The sequence below is a fragment of the Urocitellus parryii genome, chromosome 11 (genome assembly GCF_045843805.1).
Source record: "Urocitellus parryii isolate mUroPar1 chromosome 11, mUroPar1.hap1, whole genome shotgun sequence".
Classification (NCBI taxonomy): Eukaryota; Metazoa; Chordata; class Mammalia; order Rodentia; family Sciuridae; genus Urocitellus; species Urocitellus parryii.
This window is the reverse complement of record NC_135541.1, coordinates 45,021,397-45,041,010: the sequence shown is the minus strand read 5'-3', so window position 1 is coordinate 45,041,010 and position 19,614 is coordinate 45,021,397. Positions and strand designations below refer to the sequence as shown.

Genomic DNA, 19,614 nt, shown 5'->3' with positions numbered 1-19,614 from the left:
AATATGTGAGAACTCTTCAGATTTGAGTGTACTTTCCTCAACTTCTCTGTCTGCCAAGTCCATTTTTCTGGTTGCTTTTCCGTGTATTGTTGTTTTCAGAAGTCATAAGCAGCCAGGCATTATTAATGTGTTACTTTTATTTTTTCATTTGTGTAACTTATTCTCTCAGCTTCTCTTCTCTGGTTTGAGAAAGACTTTTTGGGTGTTTTCTTAATTTTTATTTTTTTTTTTTGCTTAAACTGTCTTGTTGTGTTTCTTTATGCAGTCTCACTGGAAATTTTAAGTGTCAACATTAAATATTTTCTTTTCTAATTTAATTCTGATAATGGTTGTATTTTATTTTGTGTTTTATTCGAATGCCTTCTAAACTTGCACTCTGCTACTGAGCTAATATTTTAATATAAAATATTAGTATTTAATATTTTCCTCAATTTGTAAAACATTAAATTCATGAAGCATTTTCTTTAGTTGTTTAGTGCCAATAGTGAAGACACAAAACAATTACAGACCTAAGAACTTCAAAAAGTTAGCATTTAATATGTCCTTTTACTTTTGTTTTATGTGTTGTTTATCCACTTTAATACATAGGTTCTATCTGTTGCTACTTAAAAATGTCAACTTTACCCATAAATAATTTTATTGATTTTTAATTTCCATTAAGTGGTATTTATATAAATGTTAGTATTCAAGTAAACCACTTAGTTGCATCAAATGGCTTTTTTTTCCTTATTTGCTTTTTCCACTTTATTGAGTAATAATTAAAATATGCATACTTATAGTGTACCACATTATGTTTTGATATATGTGTGTGCAGTTGTGAAATGATTGCCATAAAGTAATTAGCATATCTGTCACTTCACATAGATTTTTTTCAGTTTTATTTCTAACGTATGATTCTATCTCATCTCACTGAAGAGTTACCTTATGAACATATTTGTATAAAAAAATTGGGAGAAAGTTAGATGAAACCTGAGAAATAATAGGTACTTTTGTCCTGAATAAATACTTTGAAAATTTTGGGAATGCCAAGATGAATTCTTAATGTTTGCTGCTTTACAGGAAGCATTCCTAAATACAAATCCACATAGCACCACCTAGAGTCAGTGTACTAATCTTCATAATGAAATTACACGTTTATTGCATGTTTGAAAGCTAAAACAAAAATATTTAAATATTTACACTTTTAGTGTCATTGTGCTTCTGTAGTAGGGTAAGAGAATGTGTATCGGCATGGTCAACAAATCATAGGATAAAACAAAAACATTTTTAAAATATTGCCTTTTTAAATAATTTTGTTATCCACACAAATATTTAAAATGTTTTCAAGATTTTCATTTTTATGCATCCTCAAAGTCTTTTAGGGTTATGGCTTTTAAAAAGATAAATATAATTTCTTATGCCATTTTATATTAGGTCAAGAGCAGAGATTGAACATGAAGCACTAATTGATGGAAATCTGGCTACTGAAGCAAACCTAATCATTTTAGATACATTAGAGATTGTTGTCCAGGTAAGAACACAAAGAAGAGGGAATTTAAAGTATAGACTTGGTAAATTAAGCTAGGAGGAAAGTAGTTATTGAGTTGTGTAACTTCATTTAAATATCGGTAATTTCTAAAGATTTAGTTCTAAGCAGTCTGATTCTCTAATTATTAATTATATCTCTTCTAACAGCCACAGTATCAATGTTTATTTTTTTGAGGATGATTATAAAGCTGTATCTCTTTTTTTTTTCCTCTTCAAAGCTTAACCTTGCATTTCTAAATGACCACTGAGTACTTATGTTGTTTGGTTATCCTTACACACTATCTTAAACTTGTATGCATAGCCATGCTTACATACAGGAGAGTTCTAGGATTTTAATTTACACAGAGTCTTCTTCCCTCCCTCCCCTCACCCCTCTCTCTGGTACTGGAGATTGAACCTAGGCACTTTGCCACTGACCTACATCTCCAGCCCTTATTTTTAATTTTGAGACAGGGTCCCATTAAATTGCATAGAGCCTTAGTAAGTTGCTGAGGCTGTCCTTTAACTTGTGATCCTCCTGCCTGAGCCTTATGTGTGCCACTGTACCATGCTAAGCTTTTTATATATTTATATTATTTGGTCCTATTAGTAGCCTTCTAGTCAGTTTTATCCTATTAGTGACAGTAGTTACAGTTGACATTTATTTATTTATTTTTCTGTGTCAGATACTGTCTTAGGCACCGTACAAATATTAACTCTCATGAGTTCTTACAAGAAACTCATGCAAGCCAAGCAGTGGTGCATGCCTGTAATCCCAGTAGCTTGGGAGGCTGAGGCAGGAGGATCATGAGTTCAAAGCCAGCCTCAGCAATTTAGCGAGGCCCTAAGTAACTCAGCAAGACCCTGTCTCTAAATAAAATACAAAAAGGGATGGGGATGTGGCTCGGTGGTTAAGCACGCTTAGGCTCAATTCCCTGTACAAAATGAAAACATGCAGTTGAAATCATCAATATCCCCATATGGTAGATGAGAATAGTTAGCCACAGAAATGTTAACTGATTGCTCTTGATTACACAGCCAGCAAGTAGAAGATTGAATATTTAAATCAATTGCCAAGATTTCTCATTTGTTTTAGTAAATATGCCTCTCACCTTCTACTTCAATTCCTTTTCAACTACCACCACTCTGTCAGGTTCTTATTTCAAAGCTATGTCAATGACTGCCTATTTCTTAATACCCACTCTGTATTCTTTTTAATCCATTCTCTACCTTTCCATGAGATTATTCGTCTTAAAATATTTTACTTAATTTATTTATTATTGCCCTACTTAAAATTTTTTAAAATATTAAAAATTCAGTATTTCTTGATTGCCTAAGGATAGGAAACTCTTCAGATGTAGAAGCTCTTATGTTTCGGTACTTATGTTTCGGTACTGTATTAGTTGAAGTAAAAAAAAAAAAAAAGAGAGAGAGAATCAGAAGAAATAATAAATCCACGATAGCTAATTCAAAACACTTTTCCAGTCTTTAGCCCTTACATCTACATTTTAGTCAGTGCAGCAGAAGCATAGTATACACTTATGCCTCTCAGGGCATACCTCAAGGATTAAACTTCTCTTTTTCCCATTTCTCTGTAGCTGGATTCAGAGTTCCCAGCTAAAATCCAAGATTTCTGTTCCTAAAGAAAGAATCCTAGCAGGCTGAGGCAGGAGGGTCACAAGTTCAAAGCCAGCCTCAGCAATTTAGTGGGGTCCTAAGCAATTCAGTAATTTCAACCCTTTCTCTAAATAAAATGCAATAAAGGGCTGAGTGTATGGGGATATGGCTCAATTAAAAAAAAAAAAAAGAAAATGGTGTAAAAAAGAAAGAAAATAGCTATAGCCGTGGCATACAACTGAAATTCTCTACCATAGGCACCACTCCATGTTTTCAACCTTACTCTAGTTATTTTCTATATAAATCTCAAGTCAGTCCAGATTTATTTACAAATTTCCCTAGAACATACTTTATGGTTTCTTACTATTATATGTGTGCTTCTCTTTTTTTTCCTTCTCATTTAAATTCTGTCCATTCTTTTTTCTGTTTCCTCCTTATATTATCCAAATCCTACTCAGTTTCTCCTTGAAGTCCTCCTACTTGTTATTATTTTCTTATCTTATAAAAATTTGGCTTTTTATACACATTTTACCTCTCTGACCAAATTGCAAGTATATCTCCATTCTGTTTATTTATTTATTTCTAAATTGCAGACAGTTTCTGTAACAGAGTCCAAAGAGAGCATTCTTGGTGGAGTGCTAAAAGTACTGCTACATAGCATGGCCTGTAACCAAAGTGCTGTTTATCTGCAACACTGTTTTGCTACCCAGAGAGCCCTTGTGTCAAAGGTAGGTTATTTTGTACCTATAGTCTTGTTTGACTTTGCTTTCTTTATTACCGTTATCCAAGATCACGTTTTTTTTTTTTCTCATTTATTTGGATCACCATTGACCAATTTTTAATATAAAAGATAAGAATTTTGATGTGGAAAATGGCCTGAAATTAATAGTTAATCTTAAATGTGGAGCTTTTCTTATTTTGTCTTCACCTTGTTCTTTTTTCAACTTGATTTATCAGAAATGTAATGTATGAGCAATCAACCCAGTGAAATTAATTTATCCTATGATGAATAGAAAAGTATTTATTTGTTCAGGTGCTTCAAATATTTCTTTCCTATATTTATTTTCCCCTAAAAAATATTGTATATTCTTAAATTTTGAAGGTAACTGTTTGATCCTTGTGTCATCCTAGAAGATGAAATACAGTGTTGTTGATTAAATTTAGCCAGTGAAAATATTTTTATACTGTTTAATAAAAGTAAAAAATATAGAACTATTATATGTTGGTAATTAAACTGTGTTTTTTGCACATTATCTGATCGAAGCCTCATAACAATCCCATGTAGATATTGTTATTAGGCCTACTTTATGGATGAGAAAACTTGTCCAAGGTCACCCGACTAGTAACCTTGGTAAGTAGCATCATCAATATCTGAACCCCATCTGTCTGGCTGTGGTCCCACTGTTAACCATTAGTTAATATTGTACTTTAACCATCCATTTAGTTTCTGTGCTGATCTGCCAGATGTCCAATTCAGGTTTATATTAATATATCTCTGAAATTTTTACTGTGTAAATTCAGTGTTGATATTGTTTTTATAGTTCCCTGAACTCTTGTTTGAAGAAGAAACAGAACAGTGTGCTGATTTATGCCTCCGGCTTCTTCGACACTGTAGCAGTAGTATCAGTACCATCCGGTCACACGCTAGTGCCTCACTTTATCTACTCATGAGACAAAACTTTGAGATTGGGAATGTAAGTATTTTCCCATGAAAATTCTCTGGATTCATAATGAAATATAATTTTAATAGATAGCTATTAAATAGTTTTTTAGAAGAGCATGGAGATTTTATACATTTCAAGTCTAATCTTAGATTATCTTGGTATTTCTCATTCTGTGAATATCTTACAGAAATCCAAATCTCCAATTTTGTTTCCTATACCATTTATATAGGTAGATATATAAATATATCATACATATACATACATTTGACAATATAGTCTTAGAATATAAATGTATGTTTATCAATTTAAAATGTTAATTATCACTCAATAAAAAGAAAGTAATAAAGAAAATTAAAGGCTTAAATATCTTGGCCTCTTGGCTTGATATTTTTATGATTGCATTTCACAGTTTTTAAAAAATCCTTTTTTTCATTTAAGTTTTTATTAGATATTTATATGTTATATTTTTTCTTTTTTTGATACCAGGGATTGAACCCAAGAGCACTGAACCACATTCCAGCCCTATTTTTTTTAAATTTTTATTTTGAGATAAGGTCTTGCTAATTTGCTTAGTGCCTCTGCCTAGAATGTTTCTTGGTACAGGCTGATTTTTGTTGAATTTTTCAGGCATATAATGTATACTTTCACTTCATGTATTTCAGGAAACTTTCTTGAATATAAATTCCATATTTGTGTTGTTCCAGTGTTTGGGTTTCCTTCCTGTACCAGTTATACATAAATTGGATCCTTTTTGCTTTACTTTTTATCTATCATATTCTTTTGTTTTTTGACAGTTTTAAAATTTCACCTTCACTTAAATTTTTTCAAGTAGAAGTTTTCTTGTACCATCTCACATTTAATCTCCTATTTTATGTTATTTGATTTTCATTCTTACCATCTTTCCTTGAGTTCTCATAATTTCCTTTTTTTCTTCCTAAAAGTAACATCTTCATAAATTTGTATAATATAAAGCAAAATATTTCCTTAGAATTTTCATCTCTTTGATTACAACATTTTTCTATTAAGTCATACATCTTTTAACAATGTTGTGGTCAATGACAAACTACCTATACAATGGTAGTCTTGTAATATTATATCACCATATTATAGCCAACTTGGTGTGTGTAAGTACACTCTATGATTCACACAATGACAAAAACATATTTCTGGTATCCCTGTTGTTAATGTATACGTGTCTGTATTCTTTATCTGGTGAGTTTTGCTCATCTTTTTTTATCATTTTATTAATCAACAGAATAAATTGGATTATTGGTCCAACTATGCATAGGAAGTGCCTTCCAGAATGTATTTTTGTTTCTGAGTGTCATGATGCATCCCTAAAAATCCCAGCTACTCAGGAGGTCAAGGTAGGAGTGTTGCAGGTTCAAGTCGAGGCTGGACAATTTAGCAAGACCCTGTCTCAAAATTAGAAGGGCTGGGGATGTAGCTCAGTAGTAGAATATTTGCCTAACATTTTCTAAGCTCTGGGTTCAGTTCCCACTACCACCCCCCCCCCCACCCCAGCACACACACACACGCACACACAAATGTTTTTACTGGGATTTTGCTATAAAATGCACATCTTTCTTAACTTCCTGAATTTTCTGAGTGGTCCATCTTTGAATCCTACTAGATTTTTAGATTATTTGTTTTCCAGACAAACTCACTTTAAGGCAAGTTTCCTTTTTAAAGGGATTATTTTTTTCCCTTTAGTTCTGAAATCTGTGCCCTGGAATACCTCACTTTATTTCCCTTTATTAGTCTTACATTGGAACTACTTCCTGTCTTAGCTTATCTTAACAACCCTTACTCACTTTTTAAATTTATGGATTTTATGTCTCACCTCATTTGGATGAAGATAGAGTTTATGGGATTTTTTCCCCTATTCATCTTTTATTTTTCATGAAATTCAGGAGGAGTAGTAGGAAATTGCTATTCACACAAGTCCTCTTTTTAAAAATTTTTTATTTTATAGATTCTTCTTAGTACCAAGTGCTCTTTCTTAATCTAGAACAAAAGAGTCTAGTTACTTTATCGGTTTTATTTAGTTTTTTAAATAAAGTCCCTAAAATTTTACTAAGAGTTTTTTTTTTTGATACTTTTTTCTGTTATTTTAGGAAAGCTTTATATAGCAGAGGGAAAGGGGCAATTTATCATATTAACAGGTAGTGCCTCTAAAAAGGAATTGGTGATTTAAAATTGGCAATGGTGTGTATGGTTGATATATTCAATAGACACTAAAGTATTCACCTGTGTGCTCAGTTTGGCAAACATAGATGAAAGGAGAGTCCTTTTTTTTCCCCAAGTAGCTTAGCATTTAATGGGACAGGATATGAATAAGCAGTGTTCATCTAATAGATGAACCTATTTTGGATGGTTCTGTGAGTATTATATAAATTAATAGTAAGTAAAACACAACAGTGTATGGCATTGAGCAGGTGCTGAATAAGTGCTTGCTGTTGTTAATATAATGAGATATAAGCAGAGGGCACTGGGGTAAGCTCATAGAAGTGCAGCTTATGACTCAGGAATGGGTTTTCAGAAAGAGAAAATGCTTTAACTGCGAAGATTTACCCAAGATTATCTAATTTATCCAGATGAATAAGTGGATAGAATTTTTTTAAGTCAAGAAAATGGTACATGTATAATTAGCAAGTCATGGAGATAAGAGAAGGAAACAGGCAAACACAAGCCTTTTGTCACTCTTTGATACTTGTGGCTGGAAGAGAGAATACTAAGGGATAAAGTCATAATTGCAAAGACCTAGACTAACTTATATGCAGATATTTCTTTGTTTTTCAATGTACTCTCACTTGTACTGTATAGTTTGACTTATTTACTGAATTGAATACTTGAATTTTATCCTTAATGCTATGGGAGGTCACTAGAGTATTTTAAGGAGAGAGTGATGTATTAGGATATGCATATTACAGAAAAATCCCTGGTGCTACACAGAGAAGATGACCTTAAGACATAAGAGAAAAAGTCAAGGAAATTAACTAGGAAATTATTACTGTAATCCAAGAAAGAAATTGTAAGGATGTAAACTAAAGCAGTGGCATTGGGAATGGAGAAAGGACAGATTAGAACAGATTTGGGGATAGCATGGATTAGATTTATTATACCAATAAAATGGAAGAATGAGTATGGGATGGCCCTTAGATTTTTAGCCTGCATGACTACAAGAATAGTACCATCATTTACTTAGATAATCAAAAGGAAGGCAAGGTATGTTAGACATGTTGACCTTGAGGTACTCTTGAAACATCTGGATGGAGCTCTCTAGTAAAACAGGATAGTCTGGAGCTCTAGAGAAAAATTTGAAAACAAAAATACATATTTAGGCTAGTTGAAGGCAAAAGCATCAGAGCATATCAAATGTGAAGAGAGGTTTTTGACAGAATTTTGGGTACACTGGTATTTAAGAAAGACAACCAAGGAACAAAGGAGTTGAAAGAGGAGTGAAGAAAAGAAAAACTAGTATAAAGTGGTGCCACTGAAGATCTAGAAGGAAATTATCAATTATCAGTACATCCAAATATACAAAGATTTGTCAAGTATAGGATTTTGACAAAAAGTATCCTGGATTTGGCAATTAGTTGGTTATCATTGATAACCTCCTAAGAGTGGTTTTATAACAGGGAATGGTGGAACAGAAATGGATTTACATTAAAAAGGGAAGAATGTACATCTTAAATGTTTAAAGACATCACTCCAAAAGATTCTGCCCTAAGTTACTTAATGCATGAAGTATGTTAAGTTACTTTCATATAGTAGGGACCTAATTAAGTGGACTAGAGTTTAAATGCTACTTCTACAACTTAAGGGTTTTGTGATGTCAGCCAGGCTTCTTAACCTTATCAATAAAGTAGTGTTATTGTTAATAACATACCTCACAATAGATAAACATAGAGAACTAGACACAGTTCTGATTCAACTCTTAACACGTGCCTTTTTTAAACCCTCTTTCTTAGCACATTACTCGTAGTAAGAGTCTAAGTTTGTAGTAAGATTCTAAGATGCGTTAAGATTAAAGATAAGATTTCAATATGCATATTTCATTACTTTAAAATTTATTATTAACTCAGAATGGTGTTTTTTTCATCAAATATTTTTTTTCTTCTGGCAAAGGAAAAAAAAAAAACATTTTTTACTCTAAGCTTTCTTATATTAAATACTGACCTGACCATTTCTCTGTTACAGAACTTTGCCAGGGTTAAAATGCAGGTAACAATGTCACTATCTTCCTTGGTGGGCACATCTCAGAATTTTAATGAAGAATTTTTAAGACGCTCTTTAAAGACAATATTGACATATGCTGAAGAAGATCTGGAATTGAGGGAAACAACATTTCCTGATCAGGTCAGAAATGTTACTTTACAAATTATTAATTGAAGTACGTTTGTTAAATAGGCACTTTTCTGATTGTTAAATCAAATGTCCACTTTTGCTGGTGAGTCCTTTGTTTTTCTTTCAGTCCTCTTATCATGTGCCTCAGAGAAGACTGAATCTTTTTTTTTTTTTTTTAATTAAGATACCTTTCCTTTTGGGAATACTCAGTATCTTTCGGTTTAATTCTGTATATTTGTAACAAGTAAAACCATAGATTTAGGCAATACAGATAAAGTGTTATGATGAAACATTACTCCCACTTATTAGTCAAATAGTAGTTTGCCTTAAAAACTAAAGTTTCTACAAATTATATTTTAGTAAAATCAGAAACATAGGACAGAATTTTTCTTTTATACTTTTTATTCCCTATATCCTTATAGTTTATTTCTACTTATAGCTCTCCATGTTTCCAGGTGAAAGAACTGGAAACACATGGTCTAAGCAATTTATATAGTTGACTACTCTTTCCTTTCCATACCCCAGCATTCCTTCCCTCTGTAAAACTCTATCAATATCATATAATTTGTTCTGAAATATCTAGGTGTTTATCTGAAATATCTCCCAATTTAGTGATTGTAAATGAATAATAAACATTTTTATATAATTCTCTGTTGCAGGTCCAAGATCTGGTTTTCAATCTCCACATGATCCTTTCTGATACTGTTAAAATGAAGGAACACCAGGAAGATCCTGAAATGTTGATTGATCTAATGTACAGGTAATATTTGTTTGATTCCCTTATACTTTATATAATGGATAAGACTTAAATAACATTATATTTTAAAAATTAAATGTACAAATGTTATTTAAGTGATTTTCTAATGGTAGATTGAAAAGTTCCAAGCTGCTTTTTAGATCTTCTGTGTCACCTCTTAAGAACTATGTAAAACTATAGTAATAAAAGGCAGTTCTTGACTGGGAATGGTGGGAGAAGAAGTGAAAGAGCAAGAGGGAATATAGACAAACAGGTATGAAAAAACTTGAGATTGATGAATGTGTTCATTATATTATCTTACTTGTGGTGATGGTCTTATGGGTATATACATGTCACAACTTAGCAAATTGTACATTTTAAATATCTGCAGTTTATTACCAATCACGTATGCCGCAGTTAAGCTATTTTTTAAAAAAAGAACTATGCATACCTGTTCATTGCTTATCAAAAACAGGATTTCAAAAATAATCATAGACACATATTTAACATGTTGGTGTCCCAGATCTCAGACTTCTTATATTTTAGGAAACCTGTATTTTATTAGTATAAATCAGTCATTTAAGAAGAAAATACAGTATATGTATGTTTTGCCACTAATTATCTTTAAATATAGTTGTGACTAAAGGTATTGATTCCAGGGACAAATTTTGAGAAATCTGTAATTCACATATAAACTCAGGGGCTTTCGACCACTGAGCTACATCCCCAGCCCTATTTAGTGTTTTTTATTTATTTATTTTTTTTTAGAGATGAGGTCTCACTGAGTTGTGTTAAGGGCCTTGCCACTGCTAAGGCTGACTTTGAACTTGCGATCCTCCTGACTCAGCCTCCCGAGCCACTGGGATTATAGGCATGTGCCACTGTGCCCAGCCTCCTTTTTATACCTTGATAGATCAGTAGTAAAACTTTAGAATTTTTCTTTACTGTATGTCCCGCTCTTTTCCATTTTGCAGCTCATTAGAGACACAGTAAAACAACTTTATTCTTTTTAAAGTAAAGGTGACATAGCTGGGCATGGTGGTGTACATCCATAATCCCAGCTACTCAGGAGGCTGAGGCAGGAAAGTCATGTCACAGGTTCTAGATCAGTCTGGACGATTTGGCAAGGCCCTCAAAAAAAGTTGGGGGCAGGGAATGTAGCTCAGTAGTAGAGCACTCTTGGGTTCAATCCCCAGTACTCAGTACTACAAACAACAACAACAACAACTTTGATAGTTTGTATACAGAAACAGAAACTTGCCCATGTAAACTCTGAACAAGCTATCTAAAATTTCTCCTAGCTTGCGAAGCACATGCTAATAGAGAAGAATTTCTGTTTCAATTAGAATTGCCAAAGGTTACCAGACCTCTCCAGATCTACGATTGACCTGGTTGCAGAACATGGCTGGCAAACACTCGGAACGAAGCAATCATGCTGAAGCTGCACAATGTCTAGTCCACTCAGCTGCACTCGTTGCTGAATATTTAAGCATGTTGGAGGACCGGAAATATCTGCCTGTGGGATGTGTAACATTTCAGGTAGGAGTCTGCCAGGTATACATTAAATCAAGGTATGTCCTGTTCGTGTTCTAAATATTACTCACTGGTATATAAAAGAGTCCTTCAGTTTGTAAAGAAAGCACAAAAATTAAAGCTCAAGTGTGATGAAGTCAATTAACATTAATATTATACTATCATTGTCACTAATGTATTTTTTCCCACTAATGCATTTTAAAGAGTATTTCTTATTAACTTTCTACAATTTTTTACCTGTAAATTATCAATAATTCCTTTTTTTTTTTTTTGCCTTTGCTGCTTTGTAACCAGTTATGGTCTTTAGCATTTTTGAAAATGTGTTACAATCCACATTGTTAGTTGGCTTTTACTAAACACACCAAATAAATAAACATTCTTCATTCCCTGTGTAAAATATATTAATATCATAATTCACAGATGATAGTTTACTCTCTAGTAGAGGTACTTTCCTCTGACCCACTAATTGAATTCTTTTCTTACCAAGAGTCAGTTATGGTCAAGTGTGGTGGTACACTCAGCAACTCAGGAGGCTAAGGCAAGAGCATCACAAGTATAAGGCCAGCCTGGGAAACTTTAGGGATACCCTGTCTCAAAATTCTAAAAAGGGCTAGGGATGTAGTTCAGTAATAGAGTATCCTGGATTCATTCCTTTATAATGACAAAAAAATAGGAGGCAAGAGGCAGTTATGCCTTCCTTCCTTCAAAACCTGTGAAGACAGGTTTGGGATATTACAAAATTTAATTAAGTATTATATCTTCTGATGATATTAAAATGAAGAAAATTACTTGTCTGGAAACTAAATTAAATGTTTTGCAAAGATTCAGTAAAGGTAAACCTCTAAAATAATTGCTATTGAATTAATTTTGTATCAGACAAATATAAAAAAGATGGAGGGGAAAATCTACTAAAAATTTAGGATAATTTGATTTATCTTCAAATTCAAGTTTTTACTTTATACTCAAGAGAAACTGCATAAAACTCTGATCTGGATACCCATGTGCAAAGAAAAGGCCTTGGACCTACTTCAAAAGTTGACAATGAGTGTACATCTACAGTAAAAGTTTATGTTAATATATTTAAGGTATGTATGTATCATGTCTTACTTTAGAAACAATGGCTGATTGTAATATTATAGGGTAATAAGGCTTTTATTCCACCTGCCTTTTTTTTATTAACTTAGTGTTTTTTAGGCAACCCGGGAGACCACTTTTGTACTTTAATTTCCCTTATAGAGATCTTTGAGATCAGCTAAATCAAGAAGAAAGACTTAGGTGTCCTAAGTCATATCATTCTTTAGTCCATGATTTTTCTTAATCTTTTTTTTCCACAACTTTTTATTGAGGGAAAGTTATCTAGCAATAGTGTTGCCATTTTATTGTCATTTTCAAAAACTAAAAGTCTTTTTATTATTTACCCTTTTTTTCCTAGCGCTCAGAGTTGAACCCAAAGCCTTACACATGCTAGGCAAACACTCTACTACTCTGAACTATGTCCCTAGCCCTTCCTATTTTTTTTAAGCTTAAGCTGACAATTATATATCACCTTTAATTACTTCTTCATGTGCATTTTTCATGCTACAAAATTAATTCCATTTTGCAAATCTTTTTAATTTTTTCCCCTAGAATATTTCATCTAATGTTTTGGAAGAATCTGCAGTCTCCGATGATGTGGTATCTCCAGATGAAGAAGGTATCTGCTCTGGAAAGTACTTTACTGAGTCAGGACTTGTGGGATTACTGGAACAAGCAGCTGCTTCTTTCTCTATGGTAGATGACTCTTGTTCATTCTCTTTCCACAGTTTCATACCTCCTAATTATCAGTGACATGTATATTTATTTTCTCTGACTTGTGATCTTGCCTTTCCTTTAAGATAATTTCCTCCAAATACCTTTAGCATGTAGGAACAGATTTTCTTTCTAGATTCATCATTGCTTACCTTTTTTATTTTAATAATCTTGTCATTTACCTAGTGTTTTTCATTTGTTTATGAACCAGCATATAGTCTGCAACAGATAAAATAAAACGTCCCTGGGTAATTTAAATTCTACTTGAGTGGACTAACATGGCTGTATAAATAGAGCTTGTATACAGGGTGAAATGGAGACTCTTCTTTCCAGTTTGTTGGGTGTTGCCTTGGTGAGCAGAAAATTATAGCTAGCTATCCATCCCATTGGTTGCTTTTTAGCCTTATTAGGTAGATTTTGGGGTCTTGAAACTTACCTGTCTAAGTTTTCTAAACTATATTTGGAATCCCTTGCCTGACTACCCAAATCCTTATCTCCTCCCATCTGTTTGTGAAGAATTGAAGCAGTAAGATGGAGCTCAGATGGTATATTTATAGAAGGAAAAGAGCCAAATTATGCTTGGTGCTTTCTCTGATTTTTCTGCTTAGTGTTCAGTGTTTCAGCACCAAGGTTTGGAAGATAATGAGGTTCATGGTAGGATAAGAGTGAAGCCTGAGGTAACATTCAAAGCTGCTCTCCTTCCCAATTGGGAATGGGTTATTTCTTCTCCAGGTCTTAGCCCTATCCTATAGTAGTTAATTGGCTAATGACACAGATTTAGAAGGCATATTGCCAATGTTCTTACCTTTGTTACTTACTTGTTTTATTACTTCATGGTACAAATTAATCTATGAGTGTCTCACTTTTCTTATGTATCAACTTCACCTCATATAGTACTTACCTCCATGGAATTGTTATTAGGATTCAGTGAGTTAAAAAAATATGTAAAGTGCTGTGTCCAAGTAAGTACTACTATGCTTTCTGTTATCATTATCATAATTATTGGCACCTACATCTATTTAATGTAATGAAATTGGGCATGGTGGCACACAGCTATATCTCAGCTACTATCCCAGGAGCAGAAGCAGAATTGCAAGTTCCAGGGCAATTTCGGTAATTTAGCAAGACTCTGTCTCAAAATAAAATATAAAAAGGACAGAGGATGTGGTTCAGTGGTAGAGTACCTCTTGGTTCAATCTCCAATAACACAAAATTCAGTAAATAAATAAATAAAATGTAGTAGTGTTAGTCTTAAGAGTATAAATGTCTTGCCTCTAATGACCTTGACTGTCCAATTCCTCCCCTCTTCTGCAAGGGAGAAAGCCTTTTGGGTTTTTACAGAATATTTCAGTAAACATAACTATATATATTATGTGTGTAATTTTCTAAAAATTTTTTGTAGTTATAAGTGAACACAATATTTTATTTGTTTTTATGTGATGCTGAGGATTGAACCCATTGCCTCCCATGTGCTAGGTGAGCACTCTACCCCTGAGGCATAACCCCGGACCCTTGTGTGTGTAATTTTGATAATTTATAGTAGTGCATTTAGATTGGGTGACAATGACCTATATTACAGAATTTTTTTGCTTATATATAATTTCATTCTTTTTGTATATAACTGTATATTGCATATACATAATTACATGTTGCATAATTATGAATTCCATTCTTTTTCAGTTTAATCTGTTTGAATTTAATTTAAATAATTACTGAACATCTTAATTATGTATTTCACGATTAGCTATATTATTGCTTAAATATACTTCTATGAACTGACTAAGAAATATAAGGGCCTCATGTATATATCCTTGGGAGAGTATGCTTGCTGATTTATGAAGCAATGAGAATTCATCAACTGCTTTTGTAATACATCTCCATCTTCTCTCTACAGTATCAATCCATTTTTAAGGATAAGGGATGAAACAGTAGTACAGACACATTTTGTCTCCCACTCTGATTATAACCAGATCAACCAGTGGCCGACTAACTAGCCCCCAGGAGAAGAAAATCTGGTGGCTCAAAACCTTCTCATATTTTGTTAAAGATCGAATTGTTTGAAGATTTTTCTATAGGAGATTCTCTATGTCAACTTAATATTTTTGAAAAGTAAATGGTTTTAATTTCCCAGGAGGACCCAGATTATCAGATTATAGTAGAATTAGGTATCAATGACCAGTATAATAATTGAATTTTTTTTATTCCTCTGCTCAGAATTAGTTTCCACAAAAATCTTTTGAAGTAAGTATATATACACATACACATATATACCTTAGAGAAGTAATTATGGGATACATAAAAGCAGAATGTCCAATTAAAATTATATAGAAACATAAATATGCATATGTATGTGTGTATACATACATACATACATACATACATATCTATCCATTCAGAGGAGATCATACATTGTGTAAAATTCCTTTGTTATACATTTTAATACAGCTAAAAAATAATAGTGTTTATTTTAATGTCCTATTGGAAAAGCTTCAGTGGTATTGTCAGAACAAATAATGTGAATTTATAAATCACAATTATTTTACTTTCTTATTAATAAAAAAATGCAATGTCTTATAAACATTATTTTTATAGGCTGGCATGTATGAAGCAGTTAATGAGGTTTACAAAGTACTTATTCCTATTCATGAAGCTAATCGGGATGCAAAGAAACTATCCACAATTCATGGTAAACTTCAAGAAGCATTCAGCAAAATTGTTCATCAGGTAATGATTCCAATTTCTAGCTTAAGTATAAGCAGAGAAAACTGTGTAAAAGCCTTAGTGTTCTGATGTCAAACTAAATTCCATGAAGTGATCATTTTAATCGGGTTATAAGTGAGCACTCAAAATGATGGTTAATGGCTAAAGACTAATTAACAAAAAATGAATTTGCTTAAAGTAGATGATGATCATTATGACTTTACACATAGTCTGTTTTTTTTTTCTTTTGTTTTTTAAAAATAAATTACTAGACCAGGCATGGTGACCCACACCTGTAATCCCAGCAGCTTAGGAGGCTGAGGCAGGAAGATTTCAAGTTCAAAGCCAGCCTCAGCAACTTAGCAAGGCCCTGTCTTAAAATAAAAAATAAAAAGGGCTGGAGATTTGACTCAGTGGTTTCACACCTCTGGTTCAATCCCTGGCACCAAAAATAAATAAATAAATAAATAGATAGATAGATAGATAGATAGATAGATAGATAGATAGATAGAAAGAAATTGCTTATTAGAAAGTTTTTAAAAATATTGATTTATTTTCTGTTTCACAATGTAGGTTATAATTGAATCTGATTTTTAAATTGATATTTATTCCTTTGCTGCCAAAAAAGTTTCTAGATTTATTTTTTTATTCAATGATGTGAAATTGTACTGAACTTTTAATAGTTTTAATGACTGCAACTGAACTTCATTCTTCCTAGATGTTTACATTATCATCTTTTGTTATATTTGTAATATGAAAGTAGTACTTAGTGAAAATAATGAAAAAAAATACATTTTATATAATTTAATTATAACAGTATGATTTAGTACTTTATAGTTCATTGTGAAATCCCCATGTTGTCACCAAAATTGAAATTAAGTGTGGTTTTAGCAATTGATTTTCTTGAAACTAAATTCTTGGCTCCACTGAAATACTCTGAAATGTTTCATTGAGCCTTCTCCAGTCTCCACTTTTCTGTTTTCTTGCCTGTGCTACCCTGCTATTACCTGCTGCTGCCATTCTCTACAAAGGAGGTAGAGTAGAATTTATCTCCTTTCAGTACTAGTCCTACTTTATTATCTTATCAGCTTGGCCTTCTCTTTCTTGCTATGGGCTAAGCAGTTATAAATGAATTTATATGACCTAAAAATAACAGAGGGCTGCTGATCCTGTTAAGCCAGGACTCTGTTACTTTCTAAAATATTATAGTTACTAAAGTTTGATTAGGCTTCAGGATCATAACAGGTGGGTCTTTTTATAATCAGTTGTACATCTACTAAGGAAGGAACCTTATCCCAGTTTCTAGAGCTATAAATTACAAATTGTAGATGTCAAGTTTGGAACATCTAGAGCTAGTTATTTCCAAGAAATTTCATCCCTTTATATTAGTAGCATTTGAGCAAAATCACAATTTATATTCCAATTTAACCTGAATATTTCAGTGAAGCACAGCTCACCATAGTTGGAGATCTGATTTAGACACATAAATGGAACAAGCGTCTGGTTTTCTTTCCCCAAAATGTGTACTTTGATTTTAAAAAGTATTTTCTACTTTTCACTTCAAAAGTTTCAAATTTCAAAAGGCAATATTTTAACTTCTAGGTTTTGAACAAGCACTTTATAAAATTATTATAGGTCTTAAGTGAAAGAACATGCTAATTTAAATATTATAATGTTCTGTTCATGGAGAAGAAATTATGGTATATGATGCCTTACACTCTTCATCTTCCTTTGGCCTTTTTTTTTTCTTTTTAAATATATTTTTTTAAATATGACTTGCCCTTTTTTACTTTTTATTATACAGAGTACTGGCTGGGAGGTAGGTAATGTTTTAGTTAGTTAAAGACACTAATAGATTGATTTGACAGATTTCTTATGCCAATGCTTTACCCACATCTGCTAGCTGTGGGCATTCTGTTGCTGTCTGCTATCAACTGAATTCATTAACCAAAGAAATTTTGTTAAAATACTGTAAGTTATTTTAAGAAATTTATTATTAAGAGGTTGTAGGCAGTGCATGGAAATCCATATGTTACACTAATGAGATTCTTTGGTAAATGAGCCACTTTGTCATCACTTTAGTTTGTTTTTATCCTTTGAAACATTTCTTTCATCAACATTTATACACAGATTTCTTTTTTTAACCATATTGTTTCACCTCATTTTACAGAGGTCGATTTATGTTTATTGCTCAGAGGTATAAATATAAAATACCATATTTCATCTACTCTAAGATGCCATAAATTGTAAGACATACTATTACTTTAATATGCCTTTAAGAAAGGGAAAAAACAAACAAAAACAAACCCTTGAGTGTTAAACCAAGGCATCCTGTGAGTTGAGAGATGAATACCAACTACAGAGATATTAAAACATGAGCAAAAAAAGCCATGCATCTTAGCACTGATGAAATACTGTGTTAATTTGATCTTGAGTCATATTACCTTGAGTTTAAGCCCTCTTGAGGAAAGAAATTCACTTTTGTTAAAGTTTGTGATGAGAGGGATAAAAAGATCGATAGAACTTGAATCTCATATTCCGATAATGTTAAAAACTATATGTACTTCCTTTTATATATTAGGCTTGTAAAAAGTTTTGTGTAAACCAAATCTTACCTGGAAATTTTCAGGAAAAAATGATAACTGTTGTTTTATATCTTTCTGAAAAGGAAAGAATTCTGTAAATTATGCCCTAATTTATTTTGCTAAGGTAAAACTAGATAATATAAATCAGGTTTATTTAAGTCTAGGGGTGTGAGTGTGTGTTTGAGTGTTGGCAGTGCTGGGAATTGAACCTAGGACGTCCGGTACATGAGAGGCAAGCACTCTGCCAACTGAGCTATAACCCCAGCCACTTAAAGCTAGGTATATTTGTAAAGCTCTCTGCTTTGCCTCTCACTTTGTAGTCAGGTTTATGTTGACTCAACAGCTTAGACTTCTCTGTTTGGTTTTGCATTGCAGTATCTGTTTTGGAACCCAAATAGAAAACCTTAGGAATGAATGTTATGACAGTGTTTTCTTCTATTTCTGAAATAGTCCCCACCTTTTGCCTTTCTTTAGGTGAAGCCAGAACCTTTACATCTACTTTAATTCTCTAGATTAAATGTATATTACTTTATTAATACCTGAGATATAATCATTCATTTCATTGGTTCAGTTAAGAGCCAATGGTTATCTGTGAAAGATAAAGTTCCTTATGGATAGTCTAACATGTAGTAGAATTGGCTCAAAATTAGGCCTATGATGAAAATTATTGTATAATGAAAATTATAGTAATACATTGAAACCTCTGAGCAGTTTATTACTAGTCTGCTTGATGTTAAATCGACCCCTGAAAGGTATTATTTTCACTGGTTATGACATTAATACCATTCTTTCATCATGTTTATTGCATGGTAAAAGTCGCACAGACTTTATTTTCTTGTTTGTATTTTCGTCACTACTTTTTACTGGACCTTTAGCTTTGTAGCTTCTAAATTTGTTGCACGTTTGTTTTTTGCATTTCCCTTGTAAAACTTAAATGGATGCTTGCGTTTTTAAAAAGAATGTGTTTGCTACCATTTGCTGCTTAATTATTTTGAAATTTCCCTAATTAAAATGCTTTCTGTTTTCTCTTCTCTCTTGCCCCTGGTTGCTGACCCTACTCCCTACTTTTACTATTGTCTATTGTGGTAAGTTCCTATGTTGTGAATATTTTTCTTTATGACTCTGTGAAAACCTC

The 19,614-nt window shown here is 32.6% G+C and overlaps 1 protein-coding gene across 1 annotated transcript in view; it reads left to right on the top strand.

The window, feature by feature from the left end:
- Nucleotides 1-19,614, top strand: part of Dock7 (dedicator of cytokinesis 7) — a 190,562-nt gene that overhangs the window by 145,594 nt on the left and 25,354 nt on the right. The window contains exons 35-43 of the mRNA XM_026408729.2: nucleotides 1,414-1,510; nucleotides 3,717-3,851; nucleotides 4,665-4,817; nucleotides 8,991-9,149; nucleotides 9,797-9,897; nucleotides 11,220-11,412; nucleotides 13,033-13,176; nucleotides 15,787-15,918; nucleotides 17,699-17,713. Coding sequence (XP_026264514.1) covers nucleotides 1,414-1,510; nucleotides 3,717-3,851; nucleotides 4,665-4,817; nucleotides 8,991-9,149; nucleotides 9,797-9,897; nucleotides 11,220-11,412; nucleotides 13,033-13,176; nucleotides 15,787-15,918; nucleotides 17,699-17,713 — 1,129 coding nt within the window. The remainder of the gene's footprint in view (nucleotides 1-1,413; nucleotides 1,511-3,716; nucleotides 3,852-4,664; nucleotides 4,818-8,990; nucleotides 9,150-9,796; nucleotides 9,898-11,219; nucleotides 11,413-13,032; nucleotides 13,177-15,786; nucleotides 15,919-17,698; nucleotides 17,714-19,614) is intronic.